At 39.5% G+C, this 20,636-nt stretch overlaps 1 protein-coding gene across 3 annotated transcripts in view; it reads right to left on the reverse strand.

The window, feature by feature from the left end:
* Positions 1-20,636, reverse strand: part of SETD2 (SET domain containing 2, histone lysine methyltransferase) — a 121,854-nt gene that overhangs the window by 4,585 nt on the left and 96,633 nt on the right. For 2 of the 3 annotated variants that reach the window (XM_026500698.4, XM_057311689.1), the window contains exons 16-18: positions 19,034-19,168; positions 16,776-16,915; positions 14,328-14,439 (exon numbers count right to left, since the gene is read on the reverse strand). In XM_026500698.4, coding sequence (XP_026356483.2) covers positions 14,328-14,439; positions 16,776-16,915; positions 19,034-19,168 — 387 coding nt within the window. Of the gene's footprint in view, positions 1-2,266; positions 2,320-14,327; positions 14,440-16,775; positions 16,916-19,033; positions 19,169-20,636 lie in introns of all 3 variants that reach the window. The other variant, XM_057311690.1, reaches the window with a different exon arrangement.

Below are 20,636 nucleotides of genomic sequence, written 5' to 3' on the forward strand. Positions count from 1 at the left end.
CCTGGAGGTATGACAACCATCTCAAGGCTCCTGAACCTACAAGAGAGGCCAGGCTCTCAGTGAGGGTACTGTGTGAAGAGAAACGTTCTGCTTCCCTCTGAATGGGGTATGTGTTCAGAAAGCTAAATAAATCTAGTGCATATTTAATAGCTTTCTAATTTAACCTCTGATTTGGTGAGGTTGGTAAGGCTTTAAAAACACAGTTATAGAGCACAGCCCACTGAGCTCTGTCTAGCTTTCGTGGTCCTTTTGAGTGCTGAGCAACTGGGACTGAGAAAGGAAATGTTCAAATGAAGGATGCCTAGACTTACATCATGGAAATCATAAACCAGATGAAGCACTCTAGGGAGTACTGAAATTATGTACCCCTCATGGTCTGTGGTCTGCAAATGGCATGAGAAATGATTTCAGAAACCGGTTAACACTTACTCAGGCCCAATGCCGAGCAACACCCAGAGCCAGAGTCAGAGCCAAGGATAGCACTTGATGGACACTGACACGAAAAACCTCTCTGACTCCAGAAAAGTCCCATTTGAAATGTAAGCATCTCTACAATATGTAAGCTTTTAAAACCAGTGTTATTAACCTTCTAAAATGCCTACTGCTGATTAAAAATCCTTTAGCACCAGAAAAGACCATGAGCCTGGACCAATGGTCCCCAAAATGTAACAAGCTATTTCATGGGGTAGAGAACATCTACCTGTCATACCAGTGGTGTCGCTGAGATTCCAGGAACCCATCAGAGAGGGGGGAAAGCCCTATGACAGGCAAAAAAGCCATGTTTTCCCAGGGCCTCAGCAATAATCAGGTTGCCTTTTCCACCCACTGGCTCATACAGGGCATCATCAGCCAATGGAGGATTTTGGCGGGAACCTATGTGAACAGTGGCCAGATGAGAGCACACAGTGAAATGTGGGCAGAGGGCCTGGTAGATAGCCAGAGCTTACTGCCTTTAGCAGCTCATCCTGCTATCAGCCTTAATCTGGATTCCAGGCAATCTGGCTGGAATATGACCAGATACGAATATAACAAGAAAGGCCTAAGTACCTTCATATTACCCAAGGTGAGGTTTCGAGTCTTTCTGGCTTAGAAAGGGAATGACTTAAAGCTTATTGGATGGCTCTGGTAACCACACACTGGCTGTTTAACACAACAAATGCAAACTCCATCCTTTATTATATAGGCAGAAGTGACCACGTCACAAAGCTCATGTGCCTTGGAACTAGGGAGTGCAGGCTGGCTGGAAGAAGTCCTGACAAAGACAGCACGATATACCGACCTAATGCTTCTCTCTCCCTGAATTTAATTAAATATCCTTTGGAACATGAAATGTAAAACATTATTCAAGCAGGAACTTTATCTTTCAAGGCAGCATGAATCCAGAAGCAGAAGTTGAGCTTATCAGAAACACTATACACGATTCAACCTAAATTCTTCAATGCGTGAGCCTGTGTACATCAATTAAAAGGTGAAGTAAGAAGAAGCCTTGAAAATAATAAAAGCTCAGTATATTCTGTTTTGGAGTTGTGACCACCTTTGGTAGTAGAAAGAACAAAAATATTTATTTTAGTGTTTGGTTCTAAATAAGGCACCACACTTGATTCTGTCAAGAAAAAAAAATGGTGGGGACTGGAGAAGGACTGGACAGGAACAAAAAGATCTCTAAGGCAGTTTCTAGAAATAGTGTTTTGAAAGCCTGACTAGATTACACACAGGCTCCATCTATTTCCCTCAGAGAAAAGTGGAGCTGATACACCTGAAACTAAGGTCCTAAGAACCAGAAGGCCTCCTACTCCTTCCATCTGGCCATGAGTGTAGTACAGTCCTGGGAGTTTCTCTCTGGTCCCCCAGCTAATAACCAGGCTGTGCTTATTGGGCAACTAACCATCTGCTCTGCAGAGATCCAGGCTCTGGTTTTTGACAATCCTCTCTCAAATGTGATTTCCCAGATCCCTCTCCATTGCCAGGGAGTGATTTCATATGGAATCCTTTTGCAAATTACCCCAACACCAAAGATGGGACCATCAATTGAAAAGACTCTTGGCCTCTGATCCCATCCTCTTCCAACTCCCTCAACCCAACAAACACTCCACAACCACTATTTTAACACAACATAGTTACACTTACGACATCTACTACACTTGTGTCTGAATATTAATTAAAAGGCAGAAAGCAGCAGTAAAAACTGCTGTCGCTCAATCACGCAAGCAGTCAGGAATGATTCGCGTCTGGGGTCCTCAAAGGGAAGGCTTGACTTTACACTCACCACATGACGGATGATGGAAGAGAGCACAAGATGACCAAGAGGAGGGAACAACACTGGAGGAAAACAGAGAAGGAGGGCTCTCACAGATGCTTAGTCTCAGCATCAAAAGATTTCAAAACCACCCATCCAGCACCACATAGCACTCCTCAAAGAATTCTCTGCCCATTATACACCTTCCCCGTGTGGGTACCATATCCCCCTAATGTTTCAAAAAAACAGCAGTTTACTGATGACTCAAACCTAGACACAACTGTCTACCAGCCATTCTTATCCGGGGTCCTATAAGAAGCTCAAATTCCACACTGAACTTATTTCCAAACCTCCTTGTGATCTTTCCTTCATCCCCTAGACTGAATAATGGGATTTTATCACCCCAAGCCATCCTTGGGCCTTCCTTGCCTCTTCCATACCCACTTGTTTGTGAAGCCTTGACCACAATGTGTGTCAAATGTCTCTGTGTGAACCCCCCACATCTCCACTCTCGGTTGCTCACTTTGCCTAAGTTATTATAATACTTTCCAATCTGATCTCCCCACTACCAATCTCACCTTTTCAAATGAGCCTGTTTTGCTCAAGGGAAACACATTTGACTGATTCCTCTGCTACTCTCACACAGTAATCACATTAGTAGGACACCAAGATCTTAGACAATTTAAATCTGACCTACATTTCCATATTTTTAAAGTCCTGTTCACTACCCCATATGCACCAAATTATATTATTCCCTATATACACTCTGTCTTATCCTAACTTTATGCCTTTGCAAAAACTGCTTAATCTACCTAGAATGCTCTTTCCTGCCCACCTTGGCTATAGGTAAAATCATGTTTTTTGTGACATATCACTGATGCATCTTCTCAGACCATTAATAACCATGCTCCCATAGCATTTTGTACGTCCTTTTTTTTTCTTTTTAAAGATTTTATTTATTTATTTTAGAGAGAGTAAGCGGGAGAGAGAACACAAGCAGGAGGTGCAGCAGAGGGAGAAGCAGGCTCCCACTGAGCAGGGAGCCTGATGTGGGGCTCGATCCCAGGACCTTGGGATCATGACCTGAGCGGAAGGCAGACACTTAACCAACTGAGCCACTCAGGTGTTCCTGTACATACTTCTACTATAGCAACTACCCCACTGTGTTCTTGATATATAGATGTGGCTCTTTCTTTCTTTCTTTCTTTCTTTCTTTCTTTCTTTCTTTCAGACAGAGAGAATCTTCAGCAGGCTCCATGCTCAGCGCAGAGCTCAACGTGGGGCTTGAGCTCACAACTCTAAGATCATGACCTGAGCCAAAGTTAAGAGTTGGACACTCAACCGAGTCACCCAGGTGCCCTGATGTGCTTTTTCCTTAGAATGAACTTCCTGAAGACTAATATTCAGTTTTATTTCTTTCTATCCTTAATACCTCACACAAGGCCTATAAGTTAATGAAAATTCACAATGCTACAATCTGTATCTCCAAGGGGATTAAAACCTACATGAAAGCCCTAAAGATGAAAACAAGTTGGACAGAAGGAATAAAAACATACCCCACAGGCATCCTTCTCATGTCTTTTGAGATGCTAGTGAGGTGAATACAGTTGTAAACTGGTTAGGAAGGTTGGATCCAAGTAAGTCCCTAGCTATCCGAGTCAGAGTAGATATTGATGTTGGAGACTATGGTCTGGAAAGGGATCCAAAGACTGACACCTCAAGTCTTTGACTTGTGCTTCAGGGCAAGTTTGGTTGGAAGATCAAAACTCATTTGTTCTTTCATCTGTTATACCCAAAGAGTTAATAACAAAGAACAGATGCCTTTTGTTTAGATTTTTCTCATAGAAATATAAGAATGGTAAAACTGATAAATCAAAGTTAAAAGGCTAAGAAGCTAAGACACAGAGTGAATGTCCAGAGAACTTTTTTGCTGGAAGCACATGACACTTACGGGGTTTCCCCCCTGGATACCTGTTTCTATAAAAACTCTCCTACAGAAACTTCATACACTGCTGGGATAGAAATGTACAATGACATAGCTACTTTATTTTTTAAGATTTGAGAATGAGAGAGAGAGAGAGAGAAAGAGCATGCATGACTGGCGTGGGGAGAGGGAGGAGTAGACTCCCCAGTAGACTCCTCAGTGAGCAGGGAGCCCGAAGCAGGACTCAATTTCAGAACCCTGAGATCATGACCCAAGCAGGAGGCAGATGCTTAACACACTGAGCCACCCAGGTGCCCCTGATATAGCTACTTCAGAAAAATGGTTTGGCAGTTTCTTAAAAGCTAAACATAAATTAGTCCTATGACTCAGCAATTCCACTCCTAAGTATCCACCCAAGAGAACTGAAGATGCATGTCCAAAGTCTCACAACACAAATGTCCATATACCATTATTCATTACAGCCAAAGAGTGGAAACAATCCAAATGTCCATCAACTGGTGAATGGATAAACAAAATGTGGTACATCTATGCAAGGGAAAATTATTCAGCCATAAAAATGAAATTTGGATACATGAGATAACAAGGATGAACTCTGAAAACATTACACTATGTAAGAAGCCAGTCACAAAAGACCATACGTTATATAATTCTACTTATATGAAATGTCCAGAAAAGGTGAATCTATCAAGAATGAAATAAATTTGTGGTTGGGCTGGGATAGGTGTGGGGATTTAACTGTAAATGGATATGAAAAATCTTTTTGGGGGGCATAAAAATGTTCTAAGAGCAGATTATGGTAATGGTTGCAATAACTTGGTAAATTTATTAAAAGTCACTGAATTGTAAACATAAAACAACTGAACTTTGTTAGGTATGTTATAGCTCAATAAAGTTTTTGTTTGGTTTTTTAAAGCCCTTCTGCAGACTTGTGTTTCTGGCCATGACAAGTTAACTATTAACGAACTATCCCTCTCACTGTAAACAACCAAAACACTAGACAAAATACATGAAACAACAGTTGCCATACACTGGACATTAAGCAGCACTGGATTACAATCCCAGAAGCAAGCAGAAAAAGGAGGTATGTAAGTCCTGAGTATCCTGGTTTTCCATGTGTACCAGACCCAAGAGCAGGGAGAAAAACCTTAGCAGAGCTCAACATGCTGATCTCAGTGAGTTGAAGGGTAAGGCTGGAGTTCAAAGTGTCTGAAATGAGCTATAAATTAACAATTCCCAGAGCTCAAAGAGGCTGGAAAACATCTGCGCTTCTACCAGCTGGAGTGAAGAGACCTTGGTGTTAACCCAAGGAATTCAGTAGAGATCCCAGAAAGACCATCTCTTGGATAGTAGTAGTCATTCCAAGAGAAAAGACTATTCTGGACCCAACCTAACAAAGATTAAGAAAAAAACCCATCAATCTTTAATGGAAAATAAAACTGAAACTCAATGACATAACAATCACAATGTCTAGTGTTCAAATGAAAATTACTGGATGCACATAAAGCAGGAAGATTTTAATCTGATAACCACAAGAAAAATCAATCACTAGAAACATGCCCAGAAATAAAAGGGAAGCTGAACATTATAAACATTCAACGATATAAAGGAAAACATAAATAGCAAAGAAACTGATAGTATTAAAAATAACCAAACGGAAACTTTGGAGCTGAGAAATATAACTGAAATAAAAAAATCTATTTCCATATTTGATGAAAAGTATCAATCCACAGATCGAAAAAGCTCAAAAAAAAAAAAAAAAGCCAAAAAAAAAAGCTCAAAAAACCACAGAAGTTAAACACAAAGAAGACAACACCAAGGTACATCAAAATCAAATTCTTAAAAACCAATTATAAGGAGAAGATTAAGATTTTTCTCCATGCAGACAGAAAGAAGGAAAGACATTATATCTGGGGGAACAAAGATAAGTATAGTCTTCTTATTAGTAACAACTCTAAGTAAGGAAAAAATGGAAAAATCTTTTAAAGTGGTGAAAGGGGGAAATAAAGTATCAACTTAGAATTCTCTATCCAGTAAAAATATCCTTCAAAAATAAAGGTAGTCTGGCAGTTTCTTACAAAATTAAACATACTCTTATCATGTGATCCATACCTGTGATGCTGGATATTTACCCAAATGAATGGAAAATGCATGCCCATAAGAAACTTGCACAAACTTGGAAGCAACCAAGATGTTCTTCAGTAGCTACAGGACAAATATATAAACTGTGGTTGATCCAGACAGAAGAATATTACTCATGGCTAAAAAGAAATGAGCTAGCAAGCCATGAACAGATATGAAGGAACCTTAAATGTATAATGCTAAGTGAATGAAATCAATCTGAAAAGGTGACATACTATATCACATTCTGTAAAAAGCAAAACTAGAGAGACAGTAAAAAGATCAGTGGTTGTCAGGGATAGCGATGAGGGAGGTGAAAAGGAGGGAGGGATGCACAGAAGATATTTAGGGCAGTGAAACTATTCTGTTTGATGCTTATGATGGTGGGTACATGCCATTACACATGTATCAAACCCACAGAGTGCACAACATCAAGAATCTTAATGCAAACTACAGACTTCGGGTGATAATGATATGTCAGTGTAGGTTCACTGGAATAAATGGACCACCCTGGCAGGTTGTTGATAGTGGGAGGAAGCTGTGCATGTGTGGTGACAGGGGGGTATTATACAGAAACTCTGTACTTTCTGCTCAATTTTGACGTGAACCTAAAACTGCTCTAAAAAATAGTCTATTAAAAAAAAAGAAAAGAGGAAAGACAAAGACCTTTCTCAGCCAAACAAAAACTGAGAGAATTCATCACCATTAGACCTGAAATACTGGAAATATTAAAGGAAACTCTTCAGTCTAAAGGAAAAGGATTCCAGAAAAAGCTCAGATCTACATGAAAGAATAAAGAGTACGAGAAATGGCAAATATGTGGGTAAATAAAAGACTTTGCTCCCAAGTTTAAAAAAATTCTTTAAAGCAAAAAATAATAATGAACTCTGGGGTTCACAGCATATGAAAGAATAAAAAAATTGTACAGCAACAAAAGAACAATGGACAAGAGGGGGCAAAATGTAAGCAGGTCCTTAGAATTATCGATTAAATGGTATTTGATACAACAGGAGACTGTAGATCAATATTCATATTGATGAATATGGTGGTTCTCAAATTTTTAGGTCTCAGGATTCCTTTTTGCTCTTCAAATATTGAGAACCCCAGAGAGTTTTTGTTCATATGGGTTCTATCTATCCAAATTTACTATATTAGAAATGAAATTCAGGGGCACCTAGGTGGCTCAGTCCGTTAAGCATCTGCCTTCAGCTCGGGTTATGATCCCAGGGTTCTGGGCTTGAGCCCCACATCCGGCTCCCTGCTCAATGGGAAGTCTGCTTCTCCCTCTGCCCCTCCCCTCAGCTCTCTCTCTCTTGCTCTCTCAAATAAAGAAAATCTTAAAAAAAAAAAAAAAGAAAAAAGAAAATTAATTTCAAACAAAAAATATTATTTTAAAACAGCATTAACAAACCCATCATATGTAAATATAGTTTTTTTGTGAAAAGATAACTTCTTTTCCAAAACTAAAGAAATTGGTAAGAGTGGCACAGTTTTACATTTTGGAAATCTCTTTAATGTCAGGCTTAACAGAAGACAGCTGGATTCTCATTTCCTTATGTATTCAATCATGTCATGTACCCTTTGGAAAATTCCATGGTATACTTGTGAATGGATGAGAGCGGCAAAGGGATATGATATTTTAGTATTACTATGAAAATAGTTTTGACGTTATGGCTCCCTTGAAAGGGTCTTAAAAATCCCTAAGGTCCCCACACTATACTCTGATAACTGCTCCTTAGAGCAACTACTAAGAAGTAAAACAAAGAGGAATGGCTAATAAGTCAATAGAAAAGCCAATGAAATATTTTAGAGAAAAATATAAACTAATACAAAAGAAAGCACAAAACTCCCCCACAGAAGACTGATGAAAAATTAGAAAATAGTAAGGGGGTGGATCTTAAACCCAACCTTACTGACACATTTACTAAATGTCCACAGATTAAACACACCAATTAAAAGGCAGAGACTGTCAGAGTCATGGGTAATGAAACCATTCATAAGAGTCTGAACTGCTCTTCATTGGTGCTTACAATTTCCTCTATTTGTAGCCCCATTCCGAATTTTAGGGCTGCGACAGAAGCCTTGAGACATAAACATTGTAGAAATCAAGGAGCTACTCATTCAATCAATAAGTATAGTCTTCTATATGAATCAGAGATTCATTCAATCAATATTTTATTAAGTATTTCTACGCCATAGATAAGCTGAATAAACTGCCTTCTTTTTTTTTTTTTTTTTTTTAATTTATTTATTTGACAGAGAGAGACAGCCAGCGAGAGAGGGAACACAAGCAGGGGGAGTGGGAGAGGGAGAAGCAGGCTCCCAGCGGAGAAGCCCAATGCGGGGCTCGATCCCAGAACGCCGGGATCACGCCCTGAGCCAAAGGCAGACGCTTAACCACTGTGCCACCCAGGCGCCCCTAAACTGCCTTCTTTTGTTCTTGATACGTAAAGAACCTAAAACCAAAATCTGTACAAAACCTTCTTAAATATTTAACCTGTTAAAATTTCTATATAGTTTATTTCTTCTCTGTGAGATTTTGAAAAATCTCTGAAGAACAGCTCTCCTAATGGCCAAAAGTGCCCTTCGCCACCTATAAATGTTCCTGAAGTCAGGCGGTTCACCCCATCACTGCCCACATCAAGATTTCCCATATGCAGGGGGCAGACTTCTGCTGCAGGTGCTGGTCAGCCTTCTCCCAGCTTCCACGGGTCCACAGCACTTGAGTGCATTTCACAAGTATTCTCTTCTACCCTCTGAGAGGATAACAGATCAAAACAATGCCAAAATCTTGCTCATTTTTCATACTCGAAGATCATTAGACTCTTATTTCATAAGAGCTGAGGGTGACTCAGCTTCTGGCTATCCAGAAACGAATATGACCGATTCTGTATGTGAATCACTAACTGAAAATCAAGGACAATTAACACAGGAGTCTCAGTGATCACCCATGACCAGGTAAGCTATCTGAGTGGTGGGGGCTCGGGTCACATCACTATCATCCCTTACTCTCACCCACAGCACACAGTGCTTTACACAGGACTCTCAATTATTATTGAGCTGTTCTCCTTAAAAGAATTCCCAGATTTGACGCTTGCCGTGTTTACACATAGAGAGAAGCAGAATCAAAGATTGTAATAACCTTTGACTCCCAAGTTATACAGGACAATATCTCTCTTTTTATGTTTATGCTGGTTTGACCTGCATTTTTGTTATTTACAACTGAAAGAGCATTTGCAAATACAAAGATATAATATTAAAGATGCTGCAAACAAAAAGTATTTTATGTGCAAGAATAGGGAGAAAAAATTTAGACGAAAGCAGAAAGACAGTTTGTTTTCCTTTCCTCTGAATTACATGGCTAGAATATTTCGAGTTGGTTACCAAAGGTGTCATTTACATAAAATCGAACATTAGGTGAAAAACCTCCTCAAATTAATTTTTTTTAATTTATTTTTAAAATTTTTTTAGATTTTATTTATTTATTTGACAGAGAGGGAGAGACAGCCAGCGAGAGAGGGAACACAAGCAGGGGGAGTGGGAGAGGAAGAAGCAGGCTCTCAGCGGAGCAGGGAGCCCGATGCGGCGCTTGATCCCAGGACTCTGGGATCATGAGCTGCGCCGAAGGCAGACACTTAATGACTGAGCCACCCAGGCGCCCCTCAAATTAATTTTTATCTTCTGCTCAGGTAGAAATGGTACACCTATTTCACGAACAGTCAAATGCACTCAAGGAACTGAAGTTATAAAAGCCCTGTTCCGGTCTGACTCTGATTCCATGCAGGAGAGAAGACACCTCTTACCTATCACTATTTGTTCACAATAAGAACTGTATTTGTGCTCTCTCATTAAGATTTGAATCCCAAGAGAGAATTACGTATATATTTGTACTATGGCAAAGAAGAAGAATGGAAAAGTTTCTCTCCTATTTTCTCTGAAAGCAGACATCTTTGAATCTCCATTAGAGGTCTCACTCTGGGAATGCCTGGATGGCTCAGTTGGTTAAGTGTCTTGTCTGCCTTCAGCTCAGGTCATGATCCCAGGGTCCTGGGACTGAGTTCCGAGTTGGGCTCCCTGCTGCCTGCTGCTCCCCCTGCTTGTGTGCTCTCTGACAAATAAATAAATAAAATCTTAGGAAAAAAAAGGGGGGGGGGGAGAAGAAGAAGAGGAGGAAGAGGAGGAGGAAGAGGAAGAAGAGGAAGCAGCAGCAGCAGCAGCAGCAGCAATCTCACTCTGTAACCCCTCTCAGGCAATTAAGAGGTAGGAGGAATGTTTCCTCTTTCTACTTTCCCACTCCTTCTCATCCTTACACATGCACCATCCCCTTATCCCAACACACAGGAGCAGAGCAACATATGTGAGTTATTTTTGAGTTAAGCATTGGATTTATATTTGCTTTTGCAGACCCCTGAATGGACTCCTTGTTGTCTGTTGCTTAACATTCCTGAAATAATTTAATGATATAACTGAAACAAATGTCAGGAGACTAACCTTTAAGAAATGCTAGACAAAGGCTACACTATGTGGGCTGGAGAAAATTCTAGTACTCTTACAAGTATATATTACAGTCCTTTAGTCAAACACCTCTCTGCTATAAATGCAAATGTGATTTTATTTTTTTTAAGATTTTATTTATTTGAGAGAAAGTACAAGCAGGGGGAGCAGCAGGCAGAGGGAGCAGGAGAAGCAGGCACCCTGCTGAGCAGAGAGCCCGATGTGGGGCTCAATCCCAGGACCCTGGGATCATGACTTGAGCCGAAGACAGACACTTAACCAACTGAGCCACCCAGGCGCCCCTGCAAATGTGCTGATTTCTTAACTTTCCTGGTCTGTCCTTCTATAACAAATGAAGCACACCCTGAGGGATAAAACACACGCTCACACATTAAACAGAAAGTAACAGTATATAGTTAAGATATATTACTCTTTCAGAAGCCTATTACCAGGCTTCAAAAAAAGTGTTAAAAATACAAAGAGTTCTTTGTGGTCTCTTACATTAGACCACTAATTTAAATTTAAGCTAATGAGCAGTGTGGTACCATTATTTGAAAACAAAAAGTCTTCCCTCTCGTTGGTATTTTATTTATTTGTTTGTTTGTTGAAGGGGGGGCAGAGGGAGAGGGAAGGAGAATCTTTTTACCTTTTTTTTTTTTTTTAAAGATTTTATTTATTTGACAGATACATCTAGAGAGGGAACACAAGCAGGGGGCGTGGGAGAGGGAGAAGCAGGCTCCCCGCCGCGCAAGGAGCCTGACGCGGGGGCTTGATCCCAGGACCCTGGGATCATGACCCGAGCCGAAGGCAGACGCTTAATGACTGAGCCATCCAGGCACCCCAAGAAAGAGAATCTTAAGCAGGCTCCATGCCCAGTGCTGACGCAGGGCTCGTTCTCACAACCCTGAAATCATGACCTAGGTGAAATCAAGAGCCAGATGCTCAATCAACTGAGCCACCCAAGCACCCTTATCGCTGACATTTTAGAAGAGGCACCAAGGGACACTCTTCCATTATTAGACAGGGGAAATCCCACCGTTCTGGTCATTCCCAAGTGGAATTTCATCTTGGGAGTCATCTCCATCTCACTACACAATTAAAGCAAAAATTGTAATTTTTAGTTGGTGGTTTAAACCCCTAAGTACAGCCCTATGAGAAAACACTTCTCTGTAGCCATAGAAAGCTATTTTTTTTCCTTCTGAAGTTCCTTAACCATAGTCAAGTTGCATCCACCATACTCTGACCAATTTCCTGGCTGAGGTCTGGCCCTCTGAATTTCACACAGGCTTTCACAACACAAGCACGCAGTAAGAGCTTCATATTTACAATTCAAGAAGGGGATACATACATCCCTGCACAGTCCACCTGTGGACTATTCTCTCCCAACTTTCAAATCTGATGAACCAAACTAAGTCTGTTACTTTGGCATCTATTAACAACAACAACAACAGTATTAATTCTAATCCTAACTTTGAACTGACACTCCAGTATGTTTATAGAGTAGAATAGTTTTCCACTAAAACCTAATTATACACCCACATATTTTTCCACAGTTGTCACTGTGAATATCATGTGAATTTTGGGCACTGCAACTTTTCTAGAATTCGGTATATGTACCTAGTGTAACTAATCTAGGGCAGGAGTTGGGAACCCACAGCCTTGACTGAAACATGTTACTTACTTTCTCTGTATGTTATCAGATACAACCTGATAAACAGACTCACTTTGAGCTTTTGCATTATACTTCTATAGTCAATCAAATGGTATTCTACAGACCAAAAGACTGAATCATAATTAACAGTTAAGATGCTTGATAAACTTGGTCTCAGAGCTCAGCTATATTCCTGCACCAGAGATCTCTTCTCAAACCTTCTGTTTATTTTTCAAAAGATATAACTAACATAGCTACAGAAGTCTGAGATACTGTGGTTTTTCGTTTGTTTGTAAGCTTCTGGATATTTTAAATGGCAGCTGCCTAACAATCCTGGGCATATTCCTAAATGATTCAAGAAAATGTGACAATACCATAGCTACAGTGATGTGGTTAAGTGACTCAAACAATTCATTTGAAATTTACCAAGCTTCACATGGACTTAACTTAAATGCATACTTTGTTTGGCAAATATATGAAGGAAGAAAAACATTCCTCCCAAAGTGAATAAAATGTGAAAGAAGGTATGTTGTTTCCACTTCATTCTCTCACTCTAGCTTCTTCCTTTCTGCCCTCTTCCCTCTCCCTACCTCTCCAACGACTTAACTAGTTAAGTGACTCTTCTTGTTTAAAAAAAAAAAATACTATTCAGATCTTAGGACATAGAAATATGGTCTTTGATTTCACTCAAGACACCTCACCCTAGCGAGGGTGATAGCCAGTCCTGTTACAAACAGATAGGGATAAAAAATGGTTATAATTCAGTCACTGAGTATTTAATTTACTTGATCTCTAATCCTAATTACTGTCTTGTCAGAGCGAGAGATGTGGAATAAGCTTTTTGCCTTCTTTGTTCTAAAATAGTACCTCCATAGTAAAATATTTCGGTCCCAACTCTTAAAAAAAAAAAAAAAAAAAAAAAAAAAAAGTGGGGGTCTACAGAATACTCCTTTGGTGAGGTTTTATGTAAAGAGCTAACTTTTTTCCAGACCCATCAATCCTACTGAACTATACCATCTATGTAAGATTTCAATTAATGAGCTAAAACACATTTAAAAAGAAACACAGAGCATCAAGAAGAATGCAGCAGATTTACAAGGAAAGAGTTAAGACAGAGAAGACAAATATTTTTAAGATTTTATTTTTAAGTAATCTCTATGCCCAACGTGGAGCTTGAATTCACAATCCCAAGATCAAGAGTCACATGCTCCACTGACTAAGCCAGCCAAGTGCCCAAAGAGCTAAGATATATGAAAGGAGGTTATGATGGAGTATAAATACCACAATTGCATTTATGTGTTTAAAATGGGAAAAAAAAAAAAAGAGAGAGAAAGAAAAACACGTGTGTGTGTGTGTGTGTGTGTGTGTGTGTGTGTATTTTCCAGAAAGGTCTGGAAGAACATATGCCAAAGAAAGGTTTCACAACCTTGGCACTATTGACATTTTGGGTCAGTTCTTTGTTGTGGAGGACTGTCCTGTGCACTGTAAGATATTTCATGACTTCCCTGAACTCTACCACTAGAAGCCAGTAGCATCCCCTCAGTTGTAACAACCAAAAATGTCTCTAAATATTATTATCAAATGTTCTCTGGGGAGCAAAATTGCTCTCAGTTGAGAATTCCCGCACTAGTTAACAGTATTTATCTCCACAGAGGAAAGTAAGACGATAGGAGAGCAGCTGAAGAGAAAGTGAGCGTTTTTTTTTTTTTCTCTATGTACCATACTTCTGTACTATTTGGATGTCCTAGCCCTCTCCAGCATTTATTACATGTGCTAATTCTCCAGAACAATACAGAATCACAAGACCACACGACTACTGGCCCTGCAAAATGACAAGACACAGACTCCAAAATGATCAGAAAACACGTGTAAGCCACACTCACCTTCATGGGGTTTTCATCATATGTTGGGGTTCCCAGGTCCATCTCAGCTTCATGCTCAAGGCTGGCATCATCTCCTGGGCTTTCCCAAGTAGGAGGATCCCACTGAGTCTGCCTAGAAGAAGGTAAGAACAGCCATGCTGTCACGGCCAGAAAGCAGAGAACTCTGGCACAGGCATCTCTGCTCATATACACATACAATGCAACATATATCTGAGGCATATTATAAGTCAGCTTCATAAGATAAAGACATTCTTTTGCTATCTTCCCGGCAGCATGATTCTATCCCAGAGACATACATCGTTTAGCCCACTCCATTTTTCTAGCCAATGAGGCTGCAATGTGTACTGGGTGTCAAAGAGAGCAGTAAAACCAAACATCCTATTTCTCACCTGGTTCTTAATGTTCTGGAAAAAGGATTCGGCAAAACCTAAAAAGTACATGGAGTCAGTGCTTGCCTCTGCCTCCCCTCTGCAGGTGAAGAGATCAACAGTGATTGTACCTAGCACGTACTTGGAGCAAAATAAAATAAATCACAACACACTCCTCACAGTCCTTGGCCATGTGAGAAATTGTTCCTTCCTTTAGGAGCCTTCTTGTCTGTGGTTGTGCCCCTTCGCTTTAATGACTGATAGCATGGAAAAGGCTTCAGGTTAAAAACTTGTGCCCTCGGCTCAAAATATCCTCAATTGACTACAAGAAGAAGGGTTCTACCATGAAAAACTCACTGCATTTTTATTAGTTGCTTTGAAAATACACAGGCATAGGTTTTTGTTTTTTTTTTTTTTTTAAGCTAGATCTGTGAGATAACAACTGGCAGTAAGAAAATTCATGTTCAGGAGTCTGAAGTCAGCTGCCACAGGGGATGCTATAGGAAAATCACTTAAAATGTCAAAAGCCTCAGAGAACTAGCAGCCTATCTGGCAGGCCAGTCCTGCCACTGCAGTCTTGTGCTCTCCTACTGCCCCATCTTTAGTTGGCAACATCACAGGCACTTGATAAAGCATAAAGGAAAATATTTGACTGTATGAAATTTTTAAACTCGTAGGGCATTCAGGCAAAACCTAAAGACATCTGCAATACTCTTGATAAAAAGATCTAACAACAGTGACAGAAAATGGGTAGATGTCCCAAACAAGCAATTCACAAAAGATACAAGCGGCTAATAATTTACTGAAGATCCATTTCAACACAACAATAAAAGAATTAGAAATGAAAATAAGATTTCTGACCTACTAGAGATTTACAAGATTAGAAGAAACTACATGAAGAAAAAGGCACTATTGTATACTTTTTGTGGGAGTCTACATTGGTACAATTTTTTTTAATGGTAAGCTGACAATAATTATCAATTTAAAATGTCAATCTCTTTTAACCAACAACTCCACCTCCAGAAATCGATCCAAAGAAGGTAGTAAGATTAGTGTCTGTAACTCAAATCCTGTTAAAACAGTGAAAACCCAACAATGATGGTGGGTTAAATAAAATTTTGTACAGCCATACAAGAGAGCAGGAGATGGCAAAATTTTTTTCTATAAATGATCAGAGAGTAAATATCTCTGACTTTGTGGGCCATATGGTCTCTGTCACAACCACTCTACTCTGCCATTATAGGGTGAAAGCAGCCATAAGTAACTGCTAAATAAACGGGAGTGGCTGTGTTTCCCCAAAAGATTTATTTGCAAATACCAGTGGCCTATGGGCACAGTTTGCTGACCCCTGAAACAAAGTATAATCTTGCACTAAAAATAATGCAGTTCTATATATCTATAACTGATGAAGTTTCATATAGATTGGTAAAAAGATTATAAAACATGTACCCCAACAACTCACATAAGATTATATACCAATGAGTACACACACACACACAGAGAAAGCACATATATTCACATAAAGCTATCTGTCTGAAAGATAAATGTATTTTTTTAAACTTCTAGGTAAAAGGTAAATTGGGCTTTTTACATCAAACTATGGCTCATGGACCAAATCTGGCCTCTTGCCTATTTTGTAAATCACATTTTATTGGACACAGGACCATTCATTTATATATAGTCTATGGGCTGTTTGCACAACAATGGCAAAATTGAGGAGTTGTGACAGAGACTGGCTGGTAAAGCCTAAAACATTCATTATATCTGGGCTTTTACAGAAACGGTTTGCTCATGACCCCTGATACCTACACAATGTTAGATGAAGTCATTACCTTTTTAAACTCTAGTTTTCTCTAAGAATCTTGCAGTTTAAAAATACACCAAAATATATCTATCTAAAAAGGACTAAGTCTAAGGTATGACATAACACTTAAGATGTGATTCTGGAAATCTAGCAGCCCTCAAGCACAATGAACAACAGACAATGACATCAAGCCAATATCCATAAATCTCCCTGTAGGATGGCAGCTTCTTTGACCAACTGAAAGCTGACTTGGGATGCCTACACAGCCCTTCTTACCTTGTGATCACATGGTAGTAATAAATCTTCCCTTCTGGATCTCGGGCTGTCTTCCAGTTGGGAGGTAAGACGATGGTTTTTGGTTTGGGAGGAGAGGGGGGTGGCAGATCCAGAAGATTATTTGTCACTACCATTTCAGGCTAAAAAGAAACACACACACAAGTTCTTGATCAGTGACATCTCTTCTAATCCAGCTGAAAAGGACAAAGTAGCCTACTTAAGCAATATGTAAAAACATACATTCACCTCTTCTTTTAAAAAAAGATAAAGCAAAGGTCCAATGTGGGAAATGATCAGAGATGGCGTATATGAATAGCTTTAGGGATCTATCAGAAAATTGAAAGTTGGCTCCAAGAGGTCACCATCCAAGAGATCACATTTAAAAATATTCAGCAGCTCATTTTATCTACAGCAGTATCTTTCAACCTTAATAAAACCAATGCTAAATGGCATACACCAACTTCAGGATACTGATGAGCTAAATTAGCTTTATATAGAGCGCTCTTTTTTTTTTTTTAAGAAAAAATCTGAAAAGCAAGTATGACAGAATGTTATGATTTATCCATTATCTATTTTTCTCTATGTCTGAAACTTCATATTTATATTTTAAAAAATTTAATGTCACATTTTGAAAAACAAAAAACTTCACAATCACTGTTAGGGACTGAATTATTTCCCCCAAATGCGTATGTTGGAGCCCTAACTCCCAATGTGACTATTTGAAGAGAGCGCCTTTAAAGAGGGAATTAAAGTTAAATGAGGTCATAAGGGTAGTGTCCTAATTCAACAGGACTGGTGCCCTCATAAGAGTAAGGGACATCACGGAATGTGGGCAGAGAAAAGGTCACATGAAGATACAGTGAGAAGACAACCATTTGCAAGCCAAGAAGAGGCCTCAGGGGACAAGAAGCCTGCCGAAGTCTGTTCTTATAGACTTCCAGCCTCTAGAATGGTGAGAAGATAAATTTCTGTTGTTTAAGCCACTCGGTTTGTGGCATTTTGTTATAGGAGCTCTAGCAGACTCTTAATAAATTACTGTAAGAATATATGCCCTTAACTGTTCATTCTATGTAAGCCAGTTACCACAGAATCATTTTTCCAGCTTTACCTTTTCTTGAGCAGTCAAAGAGGAACCCGAGATCCCAGGCTCAGACAAAATGTGACCATTTTTAAGCAAACACAGGTCTTTGTGTAGACCACTAACCCCTACTTCATGCAGCTGCTGTTTTTGGTGTCCTGCCTCAGTTCCTCTTCATTCCTGCAGTCCTCTAGCCTATAAAGTGACCTCTTTTCCCTAAGTTCCTTTGTCCCTTAGAACACTTCAAATCCAAAAAAAAAAAAAGAATACTTCAAACTATTCAGAACTTACTAAATTACTAATCCTTCCCACACTTGGGAATGATTCTTTCCCTCCTCAAACTATCTGCACCTTTTGTGACACTAATCTCTACTTTTAGGATTATTCATTGTGATCCTCAACTCTCTTAGTGGACTGCCAGCTTTTAAGGATAGGAATTGAAGCTTAGGTTTGTATTCAGAGTTCCTTGAAGCGTCCAACTCATAGCAAGCCCTCACCTATCTGCTGGAAGTGCAAATGGTCTTAGCCTCCAGTAGTCTCACATGTGTCTTTATACTCCATCTCCACTCACTGTCCTACTTGTCGAGAGCCACCCTCACTCACCGGATCGCTGCAGGAGCCTTCTCTGGAACTATCAGAATTCCAAAGTGCTAGTGGGTAAGTTATTCTGTTTGGTTGCTGAAATGCTTCCAATGCCAGCCTCCTATATCCTACTTCATCAAGATTTCACTAGATCCTTCTCCATATGTGGCAGTACCATATTGTACATGTATAGTGAAGTATATCACTCATTTCTATACCCCTAGTCCGTGGTGTCTAATGTAATATCATATTCCAGTGCTCCATAAAATAAAAACAGCTACTTGAGAAAATTATTACGTTAGGAATTCATAGCAAAGTATAAAAACACAAGGTCCATCAGTTAAAATTACAAATAAAAGGGATACCAGGAACAAAATATGTATCTATCAACACTGCTGTAAATTCCACAGAATTTTTAAAAAAATGGTTGAGTAATGCTTCCTCAGGTACACAAGCACTTGAGTGAAAATGGAGACTATAAAGTTAAAAACAAAAAACAGAGTGAGAAAAACAAAAATAAAAACCAAAACCAAAAGTAAACCTTCTAAAGATGAGGTATGCAGCCAATGAGTATTTTATCAACTGAAATATTTCTTACTGGCTGTAAGGGCTGAGGCTGCCCTGGAGCAACTATTGTCGTTACGGCCGCAGCTGGCTGGACCACCACTCCTTGTGGGTGAGCTGTGAAAATCTGTTGTCCCTGGATATACTGAAGACTTGGCTGGGCATAACTCTAAAAGATAAAATAAAGAAATCCACAATTTATAGACTTTTTTAGCTCTAATACAGCAGTAATTAACTTCGAAGTTGGCATCATCTTACTGGAATCCACTAGTTTTTAAAAACTTTTAGTAAAGAATACCTGGATACAAATGTGTAAAAGTCTTTTGTTGCAAACACAGAAGTTTCTTTTTTTAATAATTCCCTAGTCATTTACTTACCTTGGTTTTGTCATTAAGAAAAAAAAAAAAAAAAAAAGAAACCCAGAAAAAAACCGGGGGTCCATGGGGGGCCTCCTAAGAGCTGTCCGAGGCCGCAGTACTAACTGGAGTGTGGCACTTAGGATATCCAAGAGACCACTCCCCAGGGCTCTTTGCAGAGAGCCTTTATGCCACCAACTCCTAAAACTACCAGGCTGTTCTGACTAGAAAATGTCAGAGTGAGGGATTCGTAGCAGAGGAAGTTAAGATGGTGATCAAATTTTAAACTTGTTTTTTAGCTTTTTGTAGTCTTCGATAATACAACCCCTTCCAAGGAAGACAGCAGAATTCGTTTCATCCAAAATTCTTACCACACATGGATTCATACCGTGCTTTATGAAGCTTAGAAAGCCCTTTCACATACACTGTCTCATTTAGTCCTGACCACCATCAGAGGTGGGTATCTCCCACAACTGGAGTTACCTAAGAAAGTGCCATTTACCATTAGGGCTTTCAGTCAACGGTAGTTAAGTTTTGGGGAGTTAAAAGTCATATGCAGATTTTTGATTGGGGAGGGGAGTTGGTACCCCTGACCCCTGCATTGTTCAAAGGTCAATAGTACTTGATTCAATATTCTGGAACAGCTTAATCTACAAAGATCATAAACTAGACTCAATTGTCAAGGCAGAAGTATTATCGGAATATCACAAAATAGAAATGCTTTCATCTCTAAGTATTTGGATATGAGATGGGAAATCTGTGCAACAGCAAAGATTTTGTAGAAACAAATATTATCTCCCAACCTAATTCTGATCCCAAAGCCTGAAATCTGGTTAAACCAAAGACTTTTTACGCTGATGAATACCCAGACAATACTGAATCAGAGTTCAGTACAAAAAGATACTAGCAAAAAAGATGATCAGATACTGTTTAAGAAATTTAAAAGTATAGGGCGCCTGGGTGGCTCAGATCCCAGGGTCCTGGGATCGAGCCCCACGTCGGGGTACCTGCTTGGTGGGGAGCCTGCTTCTCCCTCTCCCTCTGCTGTTCCCCCTACTTGTTCTCTCTCGCTCTGTCAAATAAATAAATAAAATCTTAAAAAGAAATTTAAAAGTATAATCTCAAAAGTGAAGTATAATCAGTAAGTTCAATTTCAACTTTACTAAAAATAAGCCATAAAACAAAACATATCTAACTGGGTTCTACTCTACGATGACCAATTTACCTGGAAACTGAACTTCTAAGGGCCCTGATGCCCAGTAGGAAGCATCCTGAAGAGTG

The sequence above is a fragment of the Ursus arctos genome, unplaced genomic scaffold (genome assembly GCF_023065955.2).
Source record: "Ursus arctos isolate Adak ecotype North America unplaced genomic scaffold, UrsArc2.0 scaffold_14, whole genome shotgun sequence".
NCBI lineage: Eukaryota > Metazoa > Chordata > Mammalia > Carnivora > Ursidae > Ursus > Ursus arctos.